This window comes from Vombatus ursinus, unplaced genomic scaffold (assembly GCF_900497805.2).
Source record: "Vombatus ursinus unplaced genomic scaffold, bare-nosed wombat genome assembly UNPS02014818.1, whole genome shotgun sequence".
NCBI classification, from domain to species: domain Eukaryota; kingdom Metazoa; phylum Chordata; class Mammalia; order Diprotodontia; family Vombatidae; genus Vombatus; species Vombatus ursinus.
This window is the reverse complement of record NW_020954596.1, coordinates 10,638,454-10,653,723: the sequence shown is the minus strand read 5'-3', so window position 1 is coordinate 10,653,723 and position 15,270 is coordinate 10,638,454. Positions and strand designations below refer to the sequence as shown.

At 40.5% G+C, this 15,270-nt stretch overlaps 1 protein-coding gene across 4 annotated transcripts in view; it reads right to left on the bottom strand.

Annotated features, from left to right (window-relative positions):
* The window catches only part of DOK7 (docking protein 7), a 117,741-nt gene that overhangs the window by 70,205 nt on the left and 32,266 nt on the right, over nt 1–15,270 (bottom strand). For 3 of the 4 annotated variants that reach the window (XM_027836503.1, XM_027836505.1, XM_027836506.1), the window contains one exon: nt 40–159. The exons of the other annotated variant lie outside the window; for it this stretch is intronic. In XM_027836503.1, coding sequence (XP_027692304.1) covers nt 40–159 — 120 coding nt within the window. The remainder of the gene's footprint in view (nt 1–39; nt 160–15,270) is intronic. 4 annotated transcript variants of the gene reach the window in all.

Sequence of the window (15,270 nt, the reverse complement as noted above, 5' to 3'; positions counted from 1 at the left end):
GCCAACACCAAGGGGTCACTCTACACTTCTTATATTAACCTGGGAGGACCGGACGCAGGCCAAAGGGGCCTTTCGTGGGGGAGATGCCCCGGACGATACAGTCGAAAAGAAAGCTGATCTGCTCTCCTTCTGCGCAAGAAAGGAAAAATACACCAGCCCCTGGAAAAGAAGAAAAAGAGGACATTATCAATCTAGGCTCTTGTTTTGACAACTGGGCAAAGCATTTAAAAAAAAGATTCTACAGACACGGTGTCCTGAAGAATGCGGACTGCTCGGCACCAGAGGAAATCAGTGTGATTTGTGAGCCAAGAATAAAATGACCCAGTCTAACCCCAGCACACACCAAGAAGGAGAAGCAAAGGCAGATTCTATACTTAGTTAATCACTTCTCTAGTCCGAATACACCTCAGGAGGGAGAATCATGCAAATGAAGTGAAAAAAATTAGAGCAGCTTAAAAAATGAGCACCATAATGGAGCTGCTGGATTTTTACGTTCTCACTGCTATGTGGATCCTTAGCATTTCCCATGGCTGCTGACACAAATGATGTATCTCAGCTGAGAAAGAAAAAAACCTTCCTATAACAATGAAAACCAAAACACTTTTCTCATTGACATAACATGTCTAATTAGACGGTAAATCTTTAATTGGTGATGGCAACATGGATGGAAAATTGTAACTGTATCATTGTCCAACAAGGGGTAAAGAAGACTAAAAAATTCTTTCTTGCCCGGAATTTTGGAGCACATTCTGTTCACTCTTAGAGACCTGGGATCTAGTTAAACAAGCTATGTGACTGTGGCTAAATTCCTTCACCACTCTGAACCTCAAGTTTCTCATTTGTAAAGTGGGGAACTGGGCTAAGTGACCTTTAAAGCCCCCTCTTGCTCCCAACTTCTAGGATATCTGAGCATAGTTAGACCTAGTTCTCAAGCTTTTAATCCCAACAATTAGGGATTTACAATTTAAAACCTACAAAGCAGTTTCTTGAGGGCCACCTGCTTTTTACTCTTTATTTTATTGATCAATCAGTCCATAATCAATCAATAAACATTTTAAGTGCCTACTCTGTGCCAGGCACTATGCTAATAAACATTAGGGATACAAAAAGAGGCAAAAGACAGTCCCTGTCCTCAAGAAGCTCACAACCTAATTCTACTTTATCAACTTCATTCTGAGTCCCCTCATAACAAACACGGCCCCAAATAAGAATTGAGACTCCCTGAGAAAGCCAAAGAAGGGGCAGAATCGAAATGATGGAGTAAAAGACAAAGAAGCATGGCAGCCATCATGGTGGCACAGAGAGCTAACAATGTTCATGCATTCATTATTTATAGAACACCTACTATGATACTGAGTAAAGTCCTGGGATTGGAATAAGCTATGGTCCTGGGCCTCTTTGAGGAGGATAAGACATGGACACAAATAGTTATTACAGAGGCAAGCACATGATCAGTGTCACAAGAGAACAAAGAAAGAACAGTGGAAGCCAGAGAAATGACAGCATAGAGTGGCCCATGAGTTAAGTCTTTAAAGACTGAGAGGTGGAGGAGGAGGCAGAGGAGGAGAGATGGGCATCTAAACCCAGGAAAGAGTATGAGCAAAGGTCAAAGGGGAGAAAGCACAGAAAGCTATAACAAAAAACAATATTATAAGGGCACTACAGAAGGGGAGCTAAGTACTACATGAGAATTTTTGGGCATAGGAAAAGAGCCACAGAGGGACCATATGAAATGGTTTATAAAGTACAAGTGGGTCACTCCCCAGTTGATAAATGGTCAAAGGATATGAACAGGCAGTTCTCAGAGGAAGAAACTAAAGCTATCTATAGTCATATGAAAAAATGTTCTAAATCACTATTGATTAAAGAAATGTAAATCAAAAAGACTCTGAGGTATCACACCACACCTATCACATTGGATAACATGACAAAATAGGACAATGATAAATGCTGGAGAAAATGTGGGAAAATTGGAACACTAATGCATTGTTGGTGGAGTTGTAAAATGATCTAACCATTTTGGAGAGCAATTTGGAACTATGCCCAAAGGTCTATAAAAATACCACTTCTAGGTCTATATCCCAAAGAGATCATAAAAACGGGAAAAGGACCCACATGCACAAAAATATTTATAGCAGCTCTTTTTGTGGTGGCAACGAACTGGAAACTGAGGGGATGCCCATCAATTGGTGAATGGCTGAAAAAGTTGTGGTATATGAATGTAACAGAATACTGTTGTGCTATAAGAAATGATGAGCAGGCAGACTTCAAAAAAACTTGGAAAGACTTACACGAGCTGATGCAGAGTGAAATAAGTAGGACCCGGAGAACATTGTACACAATAACAGCCACATTATGGGATGACTGACTTTGATAGACTTGGCTCTTCACAGCAACGCAAGAATCTAAAGACAACTCCAAAAGATTCATGATGGAAATTGCTATCCACACCCAGAGAAAGAAATATGGAGTCTCAATGCAGATAGAAGCATACTATTTACTCTCCTTTTCCTTCGTTGTTTTGTTTTATTGCTTCATTCTCGTGGTTTCTTTCATTAGTTCTAATTGTTCTTTACATCACGATTAATGGGAAAATATGCTTACCATGAATGTATATATAGAACCTATATCAGATTGTACACCATGGCGGGGGGGAGGGGGAATGTGGGAGAGGGAGAAAATTTAAAACTCAAAATCTTATGGAAGTAAATGTTGAAAATAAAAACAAATTGAAAATAAAAAATAAATTAATTAAATTTTTAAAAAAGGACAGGTGGGAATCCAATAGGCAAAAGTAAGGAGGAGGGCATCAGAGGCATGGGAAACAGGATAAATAAAGTCAAGGAGGGGAAATATTTGGGGAAAGGAAGGGGGATGTTGTGGGGAGGGATAATTCTGAGGGAAGATGAACTGGGACCAGGGTTATACTGGTAGATGTTTTTAAAATGACTCTCAAAAAAAAAAAAAGTTCACACAGCACACTTTTAATTTGCCTTTTTAACATTTTCCCTATTGTTTTCTTTGTTGATTATTGATTATCTCAACAATCAACAAAACAACAAATGAAGCCCTGATTTAGAGGGTTTGCTGATTTCCGAGGTGTAAATTCTCACAATGACAATTTAACAACTGGCTCTCATGAGATGGTTTGAGCTGGTACCAGCACATCTCTGACTGGAGCAGTCAGTCTACTAGCATTTATTAAGTACTACCATTAATAGGCACTGCATTATAGTTTTGGGTTACAAAGAAAGGCAAAAGGCAATCCCTGCTCTCAAGCAGCTCACAGTCTCACAGAGGAGACAACATGCAAGCAACCATGTACAAACAAGTTATATACATAAGATACATACAAACAAGATACATATATATATACACACATACATATCTTATTCGTATATAATGTATAAGGATAAACTGAAGATAATGTACATATACATAAGGATAAATTGGATATAATTGATTGAGGGAAGGTGTAAAATTAATTAGAATTAAGAGGGATTAGAAAATGCTTCTTGCAGTAGGTGGGAGGGTATTGGATGGATGAATGGATGAAGAAAGCCCAGAGTGTGTTCTTCAGAAAACTCCATTTTGGCTGAAATAGAGAGCATCCCAACACCTCAAGAGCCTATAATTTTGGCAACATAGATACTCCATCTACTGACAGATTGTAACCTCTCTATTATTAAGGCAGGTCCTCAGACAACACGTATATGGTCAATAATTGCGCCTCTACTTGAAACCTTTCCAGCTTGGTGGAAAGCTATCAAGAATACACATAGCTATAAAGAACCTAGAGTCACATCTTTTCCATGATGAGGGGTTGTAAGACTTAAAGAAGAGGATATGGAGGTGCTTTTAATGTCAAGTACATGGAGGAGATTAATACAAGATAAGGCTGGATAGGTGGGATGATACTAGATTGCGGAAGGCTTTGAAAGGCCAGGAGAAACAGTATGAATTTTAGAGCAGGAGTTCTTAAACTGTTTGGATGTCACGGGCCCCTTTGGCAGTCTGGTGAAATCCATGGACCACCTTCTCAAATGATGTTTTTAAATACATAAAATAAAATACATAAAATTACAAAGGAAACCAATTATATCAAAATATAGGTATCCCAAAAATTGTTTTTAATAAGTTCATAGACTCCAGGTTAAGGATTCCTTCTCTAGAGGCATTAGGAAACCACTGAGATTTCTGAGCAGAAGAGTAGATAATGACAAGATTTATGGACAGGGAATGTTATTCTGATAGTGGTATGAAAGTTGGATGAGGAGGAGGCATAAAAAATGGAAGCAGAAAGACCTGTTGGGAAACTATTTCAATTGTCTAGGCAGGTAAGGATGCCTATGGTAGAATGGTGACAGTTGCAATAGAGGAGAGGGGATGGGGGCAAGAAGTGGTACTGAGGTGGAATTGATAAGTCTCTGCAACCTACTGGGCAGATATGACAGATGAGAGAGACCCACCCAACCAATGTCAGTGGGTTTCCAGCTTTCTCAAGGCATCTATTTCTTTATTGTGCAGATGACATCAAAACTGAACCTTTCCTCTCCACCCTCCTTGATGGGGATGAAAGAGAAACAAAAATATTTTGGATATAGTACCAATGACGTCATGTTTGTTTCTTATTAAATATCATAAATGAGCAACACATACTTTGTTTTAATTTCAAGAACCCACAATTTCCCCCAAACAAAGATATCAGCCCCTCTGGATCATGTTAGTGGATGAATTCATGAATTGCTATGGCCCAAAAAATTCATCCCTGTTGAACTGACCTTCCGGTGACGAGTTTCTCTGCTCTTACCTAGGCTGATCTGCAGATTAAAGTCATAGTCCATCAACAGGCCTGTCCTTGAAAGCTTTCCAACTTGGTAAAACCTACCCATGATTGTGTTCTGCTGGTAAAGCCTTTGAGAACCCAGGGTCACCACCATAGCATGATGAAGCTTTGGGTGAGGACTTCAATGAAGGAAATAAATAATTTGTGACAACAAAATACAGATTTTAGAAACTCAGGTTTCTAAAATCACTTCCAGCACTGAAATTCCATGTTCCTGGACAGTCTTACCACTCTCCCCACACCCCACCTTTAGGTGAGGGAGGTTGTCAATGGATTAAAGGGGTCAGACAACTCTTCGAAGTGAGGCACTGATCTTCCAAGGATGATTCTATAATTGAGGAGTGAAGCCAAAGTGTCTAAGTGAAAAGGGGGGGAGAATTTAAGAGGAAGGGGGAATTATTTTCTTTATTATCTTCTATTATTTTCTTTTTTGCAGACAGTACTCATTCAATAAATATGGACTTTATTTTCTAGTACTCCTAATCTCTCCCACTCTACAACTATTCTTCCCCTCACTGGCAGATGTTCCCAAATAACTGGATTCATCTAAAATCAATCATCCCTATCACACAATCTTACACTTGATTATCCACTCTTTGGTGTCATTGGCTAATTATATCATGGAAGTTAATCCTGCCTCCTTATCAAGTATACAAATATCTTAGGGAAGATAATCACATCTTTTTCAATTCAATTCAATTCAGCAAACATTCATCAAACCCCAAAATGAATTCACGGCCCCCACTGGGAATAAAAAGATAAAAATGACTCAGTCCCTCCTCTCAAGGAGTTTACAATCAAATATTTAAATTCAACCCATGCCTCTAACACTTCTTAACTATTTGATGTGGGGCAAGTCATTCTCTGAGTCTCAGTTTCCTCATCTGTAAAATGAAAGGCTAGTACAATCCATAGTACCTCTACTGTCAGGACTGTTAGGAGGATCAACATGTAAGACATTGTTATCCCATATCTGTTGTTGAGTTGTTGCTGAGTGCCTACTATGAGCACAGTATGAGCTGATCACCACAGGTGAATTTCTCTGATGTTCCCCAATGTTGAGTCACCCTAAAAAGAAATCCCTGCTGTGGCAAAGAGCATACCCACTTGCCTTGAGGAAAGTGTTATCAGGCTCACTTCACACATGGAGAAAATGAGGTGCAAAGATGTAAAGGAGTGGGTAGCTAACCCAGGTTTTCTGACTCTATGATCAGCACTCTTGCCCCAACAGTATCCTGCACCAACAACACTCCCATAATTTCTGGCTTGAGCTCAAGGCAAATTATTTTGGGGTATATTGAGACTCATTTGGGTTGGAAGAAAAGGCAGAGAGGTGTCACAGTGCATACAGTGTGAGACATGGAGTCAGAGATCTGAATTCAAATCTTGACTCAGACATTTAACTAGCTATGCAATGTTGGACATGTCACATAACCTCTTACTGATAAGAAAATCAGTTTCCTTATCAGTAAAATGGGAGTGATAATAATAGCATCTATCTCTGAGGGTTGTAGGGAAGATCAAATGAGACAGAGCCACTAGGAGGAACAGTGGATTGAGTGCCAGACCTAGAGAGGGAAGACTCATCTTACTGAGTTCAAATCTGGCCTCAGACATTTATTAGCTGTGTGACCCTTGGCAAGTCACTGAATCCTGTTTGCCTGAGTCTCCTCATCTGTAAAAGGAGCTAGAGAAGGAAATGTCAAACTATTCCAGCATCTCTGGCAAGAAAACCCCAAGCAGTTTTACAAAGAGTCAGATACAATTGAAACAAATGAACAACAACAACAAATATAAAGTGTTTTCGTAAACCTTGATGTTCTAGCTATATAAATGCTAGCTATTATGATTACAGGTGTTGTTGTTGACTTATAAAATTATGGCACAAGTCTTAATATCTTACTACCCCCTTGAAAAAATGTTTTTCACTCTAATTTGTGTCAAAGTCTGTCACGCCAACTCCATCCCCAGCACAATGAACTCATCCCTATGTTAGGATCACAGCATCACAAAATATTAGATCTGAAAAGGACATCAGAGGCTTGATGACTTCCAAAGTCCCTTTCATCTCCTTAATTCTATGACTCACTGACTTGATTCCAAAGATGTCTGCGTTATCTTTCTCACACTGCAACACTGCCCCTGGCATCTTTTTCACACCATCAAGCCATGCATAGCCCAGGAAACAAGGTCTGAAGACTATCATCTGAAAATAATAAACCCAGCCCTCTGGGCCAAGCCAAGTCCATCCAGCTATGTGATGTATATGTGAGGTCAGCCTGCTCTCAGCCCTCAGGAAGCCCCATGATGGGACATGTACAGGTCCTAAGGGTTGTTCACAAGCGACTCCCCAATGTTTGTGTAGCAATATGAATATGCAAAGTATAAACTCCTCTTCTTTCCATCCCCTCCCAGTGCCTAACACATGGTAAGTGCTCAACAAATATTTTTATTCAATATCACGACTCAACTTTGATGACTGAACAATAAGTCACATTTACATGGACTTCACAAAGTTCTCAACACACTTTCTCTCACAACCCTGAAAAGTAAGTACAAAAGTGAAAGTATCACCCCCTTCCCTTCCTTTTTACAGATGAGGAAACTGAGGCTTTTCACTCAGGTTCACAGAGCTGTCACTTTCCCAGGTGGTTGGACTCCAAGACCATGTAGGAACTAAGGCACAGTGGAGGAACCATGTAGGAACCATACCATGTAGGAACTAAGGTAGAGTGGAGGAAAGAGCTGGAGGTCAGAAGACATGGGTTCTAATTCTGGCTCTCTCATTTACTAGCTGTGTGAACATGTCATTTCTGTTCTCAGAAACTCAGTTTCTTCATATATAAAATGAGCTTGCTAACATTTGTACTCCCTACCTCACAGAGTTGTTGTGAAGCAATTGCGTTCTATGCAATAAAGCTTTACCTCTAGGAAATGGAAGCTATCATTTGCATAACCAACACCAAAATCACAGGTTTGAAACCTTTCTGCCCAGATATGTTGGGGATAGGTGAGGTGTCAATTCAGGTAGTGAAATATTTTTAAAAGCTCGATGTCCCAGGATCTAAGGTAACTCAGAAAAATGGAATGACCATCAACCACATGAGTTTGACAAATCAAATACAGGGCATGCACTGCCCAGGCACACTATCTTCCCCTCCTCCCCCTATACACACACATACATAAACACACACACACACACACACACACACTCCCTACTCTGTAGCAACAGTTAATGAAATAATATCAAGCTTACTCCCAAAGCCAGAGCAATGAATGGGGAGCACAGAGCTGGCTGGCTTACATTCCGCTGACATTAGGAAGGCCACGAGCATAAATGGCCCGGTTTCTCTTCCAATGTGGCACCGTCACTGCCCAGGAATTCTCTGATAGAGTTACACTGGCTGCACATCTTGCCCAAAGAAAGAAAAAGTAAAAAAGAAGAGAGGACCATTGTGTGTGTTGGCTCCATAGTAAGAGTGGGGAAGTCAGCTCCAAGCCCAATTGAAATATCCGTCTTCCCTGTCATGCTCTGACCTTTGTGGACCTGCCACCATGGAGATGATCCAGATGCTTTACAAGTATGGACTGGATCCCTATCAGACCCCCACAAAGGAGCTATTTTTTAATGTCTAATCAACCCTATACCTTGCTCTGGCGGGGGTGCAAGAGTAAGAGATGTGTGTAGCCAGTAAGAAACAGCAGCAAAGCTTTAAGAAATAAACAGAGGGCAGGACCTTAGAATCATAGAATCTCAAGGTTGGAAAGGACCTTACAAGGTATCTGGTCCAATCAGTCCCCAACATCCCCAAAAAGCAATCATCTAGCTGCTTCCCCAGGACCCCAGGGTGGATGTGGGAGGATTCTCAACCTCCTGAGGTGGCCCAGTAGACTTTCACACAGCTTTGGTTGTCAAGAAGTTGTATGACGACAACATCTGCCTTTCTGAAATTTCTGTAGACTCTTCCTCCTTCTGCCCTCCAGGTCTAATCCCTGCTCTATTGATAACCCTTTGAATACTTGAAGCAGGGACCATACCTCATACCTCAACCCCCAAGTCTTCCAAAGCCAAACATTCCTAGTTCATTGGTACAAGAAATGTTATCGGTTTAGTTGTCCTCCAACCTTGGCAGAGAGGTGACCCTGGGTTCTGACCCTGGTCTATGTCATGGAGTATAAACACTGGCAGCTTCTACCACATTGGAAAACCCGTGAACACAGACCTGGCAATGGCCTGCACATCTGTCATCCGAGGGTCAGCCTCACTAAATGCGGAAATGCTCTCTCACCAGAATGCTGGAAGGCAGGAGATCATTTTTTTTTTTTTTGGACACAGCAACTCATGAAATTGTCCATGATACGGAGGGGCTGTAATCAGCATCAGGGGATAGAGTGACCATACCAATGAAATCACAAGCTAGTGAAGTAAGGAACTTTAGATAGCATCTAGCCCAACTGAGGCCCAGGAAAGGAAAGTGATTTGCCCAAGGTCACTCAATAAATAAATGTCAGAGTCAGGACTAGAACCCCAAATCTCCTGACCTTCCCCAGCAACACCCACCACCGGCAAAACTCTGAGGAGCCCCGGCAGTCTGCAAGCTTAGGCAAGACTCTACCTCAATGAGGTCCTTGTTCCGAAGGGAATTAGCGTGGCACTTCAGGGCTGGAGGAGGGCTGACATCACAGGCATTTGGGAGCAAAGAAATATGAGGCATGCGGTACTGTGATGCCAACACAGCTGCTTACTCATGCTGAAATCCTTTCCCTAGCCTGCTGCAGGGGTGAGGGGCTTGGAAAGCTCATGTCACTGCCTCTCACAAAAGGCTGAAAGACTAATCCCCTGGTTAGGGACAGTTGGCAGGAGGCTGCAGGACAATTAGTCCTCCAACTATAAAAAACATCTTTACTAAAGAGAGACCATGTGCATGGTGTTTTGCTCAGGTTCTAGCTCACTGCCCTATAGCAGCTCACATTTCTGTAACATTTTAGAGTTCACCAAGGGAAGTCTAGGTAGTATAAATATTATCTTCAATGCACAGTCAAGGAAACTGAGGCTCCAGAGAAGGGGAATTATCTTCCCAGGGCATTCAGCCACAATGGCAGAGGGCAGAGGTGTCAAACTTGGAAATGGGGGCCACAGTACCCCTCCCCAGTGTTGCCAAACAATAAGGAAATATTTAACAAAATAAATAAAAATACAGTAGAATACAGATAATGTTAATATGTAATTTTCTAAGTAAATATGCAGCCAGTAGGAGTACGCACAGGTTAAGTGGCCCCATTTCTTTTTGAGATTGACATCACTGGTGTAGTGGAAAGAACATTTGATAGGAGTCAGGAGACCAAAGTTTGAATCCTGATTCCACTGTATGACACCAGACAACCCAGGGGTGTGTTGGAAACTACTCCTACCACTGAGCAAATTGTTAAATTTGCAGCATGGGTACTTACACCTCAGAAATCAATAAACACTACAGATCAGGGCTTGATTTATTATTTCACTGATTGTCTAGAGTTAAGAAAGTGATGGAGAAAATGATAATCATACAGATTAAACTTAGTAGTATCTCCTGCATACCTTTCCCCCCACTCTGTGAATGGGTTTTTAAGTGTTTACTAGCATACTACTGGGCAAGACCTTTCCCTTTCTAAGACTAAGCTCCTTCATCTATAAAATGAAGGCATTGACCTCAAGCATCTCTAAAGTCCTTTCCAGTTTTGACAGTTTGTGCTCTAAGTCCTCCCAGTTCTAACCATCAATGACTTTATGAATCAGAGGGAAGACTCAAACCCAGGTCTTCTGACACCAAGTCCAGTGTGCTTTCAATTTTACTACACTGCCTCTCCCAGGAAAACGCTATCAACTAGAAACTTATTCTCAAGTACAACCCACAGAGATTAAAAAAAAAGTTTCAAATAATTACATCTCATCCTCAGGTAATACTTAATTATAACATAGCAACATCTTTAATTCAGCCTGGAAAACCGCCACTCTACACTGGATTCAAAGCAAGTGGTGATTCATACCAAGTAGGCAGCAAAGAACAGAAAGTCCATTCATTTTGCAGGGGGTGAGAGGTGTGGAGAGCTCTTAACTTTATTTATAGCATGGACACCTTCAGTAGTCTGGTAAAACATACGCCCCTTCTCAGAATAACATTTTTAAATGCATAAAATAAAATATTTACATTACAAAGGAAATAAATCATATTGGTTACAAAAGAAATCAATCATACTGAAATAAAGGTATAGTTATCCAAATGCTTTTATTTTTTCAAAGTTCACAGAACATTGGTTAACAAGCCCTGCTTTAGTGGTGGATGCAGGGGTGTTATGAAGATGAAATAAGCTAATGTATCTAAAATTTCATTGTAATAGTAAAACAGTATATAAACAAGTTGTTACTATCATTGCAAGGTCTATTTACAAAGCAGGATGGGGTCCACCAAACCACAGCGTTACTGGGATCTCATTAAACATCTGCTTCTCTGGGAAGTGTGAAGAAGAAGCCCAAATAGAGAAATGAGAAGGTTAAAACTGATTCTGTATGAGTTTTCTTATTGATCCTATTTACAAGTAATTGATTTTGTCCTGTAACTGCTTCAGTCATGGTTCTTTGTCTCTGAACTGAATTCCGAGATTAGCTGGCCTATGACTGGTTGAGTTTAAAAATCTAGTTTTCTTGACTCGAGGACTTTAAGTGACCTTGGAGAATGTGTGTGAACAGAAAGGGAGTTTGGGCCTGATATCTTTACTCTACCAAGCCATCCTTCAAGGATGTCTGCTTTGTTGTCCAAAAGTCTGGGCCGCTATCTCATACCTACACTTAGACAACAAGTCCTTTTTAGACTCATGAGAGAAAGAGGGTCTGAAATCAATCATGTTGCCCTCAATTCCATTACGTCATCTACCTTGCTCTAGTCTTTGTCCTTACTCCCCAAAACCCTACAAAAGGGGAATGACCTCTTGCTTAGGGGTCTTTGGTATTAACAAAGGCAGGCCAATGGCCCATTCACTGATAGGTAGCATGCCCTACTAATAAATGATATCTTGCGCAGAGATCTGCCTCAGTTTACCCTTTTGTTAAAATTTATTTTCAACAGAAATATAATTTTGTCCATTTTACTGATATAAAAACTAAGAAAAAAAAACAGAAACATCATGAATAACTAGAAATCAGCTAGCAGCCTGTAGGTGAAACGTGTGTGTGTACACACACTCAGCTTTTACTCAAGAAGGGGAATATTTCAGGGGCTCTCAAACCGAGGACTAATGACATAACTGCTGCAGGTTGGATAAGATAAAGGATCTTAAGGGATATAATAGTTCCCATTTCTATAGCACATAAGGTTTACAAAATTCCCTCCAAAAAACAACTCTGGTAATGTAGGAGAGCACTCAGCCTTCAGTCAGGAAGACTTGAGTTCAAATTCAGCCTCGGACACTTAGTAGCTGTATGACCCTGGGAAAGTCACTTCACCACTGTTTGCTTCAGTTTCTTCATGTGTAAAATGGGGATAATAATAGTACCTACCTCTCAGGATTGCTGGGAAGATCAAATGAGATAGTACTTGTAAAGTGCTTGGCATAGTGCCTGATATATGGTAGATGCTATATAAATGCTACTAGCTAGTAGTAGTAGTAAGTAGCAGCAGCAGCAACAGCAGTTCAAGTGTTATTAATCTCATCTTACAGAGAAGAAAATGGAGGCTCAAATAAGCAGAATGACTTTACTCCAGATTAAGGAAGCTAAAGAAATATCAGAGTAGAAACCCCCTTCTTCTGAGTCCAAGGTTAGGACACTTTCTTCCACTCCACAGCTGCCTCACAAAAAGGCATTAGGTTCAGCTATTAAAAAAAAAAAAACCCAACCACAGTAATGAAAATGCTCTTTGAGTGAAAATCTAAATTAGCCCCATGACACTGTGCACAGCTCTCTATCCATCAGAAGACAGCACACAAATTACACCTTAGACTCTTGTTTTTTTTTGTAACTTCATCTTATTAAGCACAAGGCATTCAAGCTCTGCCACAAACAAATGCCAGACTATCGTACTTGGGAGACGGTTAATGATACCAATCTGCCATTGGCAACAAAGACTATTTCAGAGTCTCTGGTATCTCTCTACTGGGATTTTTCCATGAAGCTTTTTATTCAGGTTCTATTGGCTCAGCCTTTCGTCTGAGAAAGAACTGTTTTGACCTAAGATCAAAACAAGTCAGTGCTGGACATAGGAACAAAAAAAGATAGTCTGAGCTCAGGATGCACACCCAGAGCAGACTGAGAGGCAGCCGTGCAGTGGAAGAACGTATCCTTTCTTCCGGATGTGATTGGTGAGATACATGAGAGATGATGGAAAACAAGGGAAATTCCACAAGAACAGATGATAAATGTCCCAGTTTTGAAAGAAAAATGTAAGAAAATAAAATCTGTAAACTACGGGTCACTAAGCTTGATTTTAATTCCTGGGGAAACTCCAAAATGGACCACTAAAAAGAAGGACAGTAAGCATTTAGAAAAGGAAACAGTGATCACAAAGAACCATCATGGTTTCATCAAGAACAGGTCATGACAAATTAAACCAAATTTCTTTTTTTTTTTAAAGAAAGCACAGACAGCATGCTCACCAAATTTACAGATGACACCAAGTTGGAAGGGGAAGCTAATACAGTGGAGCCAATAGGTAGAACAGAATAGAATTAGGATCCCTAAGGAGCCTGACAGGCTAGAACCTTGGGCTGAATCTAATAATATTAAATTCAATAGGAATAAATGTAAATTCTTCTCTTAAGTACAAAAATTAACTTCACAAGTACAAGATGAGAGAGGCATGATTAAACAGCAGTTCTGAGAAAGAAAGAAGAAAAGATCTGATGCAAAATGGTAGAGGATCAAAAGTTTGGTATCAGTTGGCAGTGGTGTGGCAGCCCAAAAATCTAATGCAATCTTGGGCTACACTATGAGGCAGAGCTTCCAGGAATAGGGGAAGAGGAAAGTGATAATCCCACTGTACTATGACCTCATGAGACCTTGCCTAAAATACTGTGTGCTTTTAGGCACCACAATTTAAGGATATCAATAAGCTGGAAAGCACCACGAAGAGGGCAAGGGAGATGGTGAAGGGCTTTGAATGAATGTCATAGGCAGATCAAGTAAAGGAATTGGGCATTCTGAGTATGAACCAAAAGCAGAGAGTAGAAGGGGCAAAGAGGAAAGCCTTGGCATCAGGAAAACCTTCCTAATGATTACAGCTGGACCTAGGTGGAATACGCTGCTTTGAGTGACTTCCTCTTCCATGACAGTCTTCAAGCATGGGCTGGATGGCCACTTGTTTAGTACGTTATGATGGGGATTCTTTTTTATATATGAGACAATGCCAAGGTCTTCTAGAACTCTCAAGTTCTGTTTTGCTGGGAGGTAATGAGAGGTCAGGAGAAGACTAGAGATAGCACCATAGAGACACTACTCAAAGGAACTGAGGATGTTTAGCTTTTCTGTTGTTATTTAATTGTTTTTAGTCATGTCCAACTCCTCATCATCCCATTTGGGGTTTTCTTGGCAAAGATACTGGAGTGGTTTTCCATTTCCTTCTCCATCTCATTTTACAGATGAGGAAACTGAGGCAAACAGCATTAAATGACTTGCTCAGGGTCACATAGCTAGTAAGTATCTGAGGCTGGATTTGAACTCAGGTCTTCCTGACTCCAGGCCTACTCTATTCATTGTATCACCCAGCTGCCCACATTTAGCTTAGAGAAAATAGATAATTGTATTCTAGTATCTAGAGTATTGTTATGGGGAACAGTGAAAATTTGTCCTGCTTGGGCCCAGATTGAGAACCAAGAGTAATATCATTGAGCCTGCTTTCAGATGAACTGTTATCTAAGCATTCCTCCTCTATCCTGTGATTAGGAAGTTAATTTTTTAACCCAAGTTAAGGCTTTACATTTATACCTATTAAATCCCATCTTATTAAATTCAGCCCAGTGTTCTCATCTATCTTTTTGGATCACTGACTCTATCATTTGATGTTCTGGCTACTCCTTATAGATTTGTATCATCTATAAATTTGATAAGCATACCAGCTATACCCTTATCTGAGTACTAAGAAAGAATTTAAACAGTCCAGGACCAAGAACAGATCCCTATGGCACTCCAATAGAGGTCTCCTTCCAAGCTGACAAGGAAGCATTAATATAAAACCACCAAGATCCTATACATCTTCCTTCCTATTCCTAGGTTCACTGTCACCGCCATCTGAAGTATAATTCTCATGTTTTCCACTTTTCCCTTTCTCTCACCCCAATGTGGCCTTAAAAGTCCATCTCCATCGTCCTTACTACTCCCTTCCATTTAATCCTCCACTTCTAAACTATGTGACTTTGTATAAGTCACTTCATCTCTCTAAGCCTCAGTTTCCTCA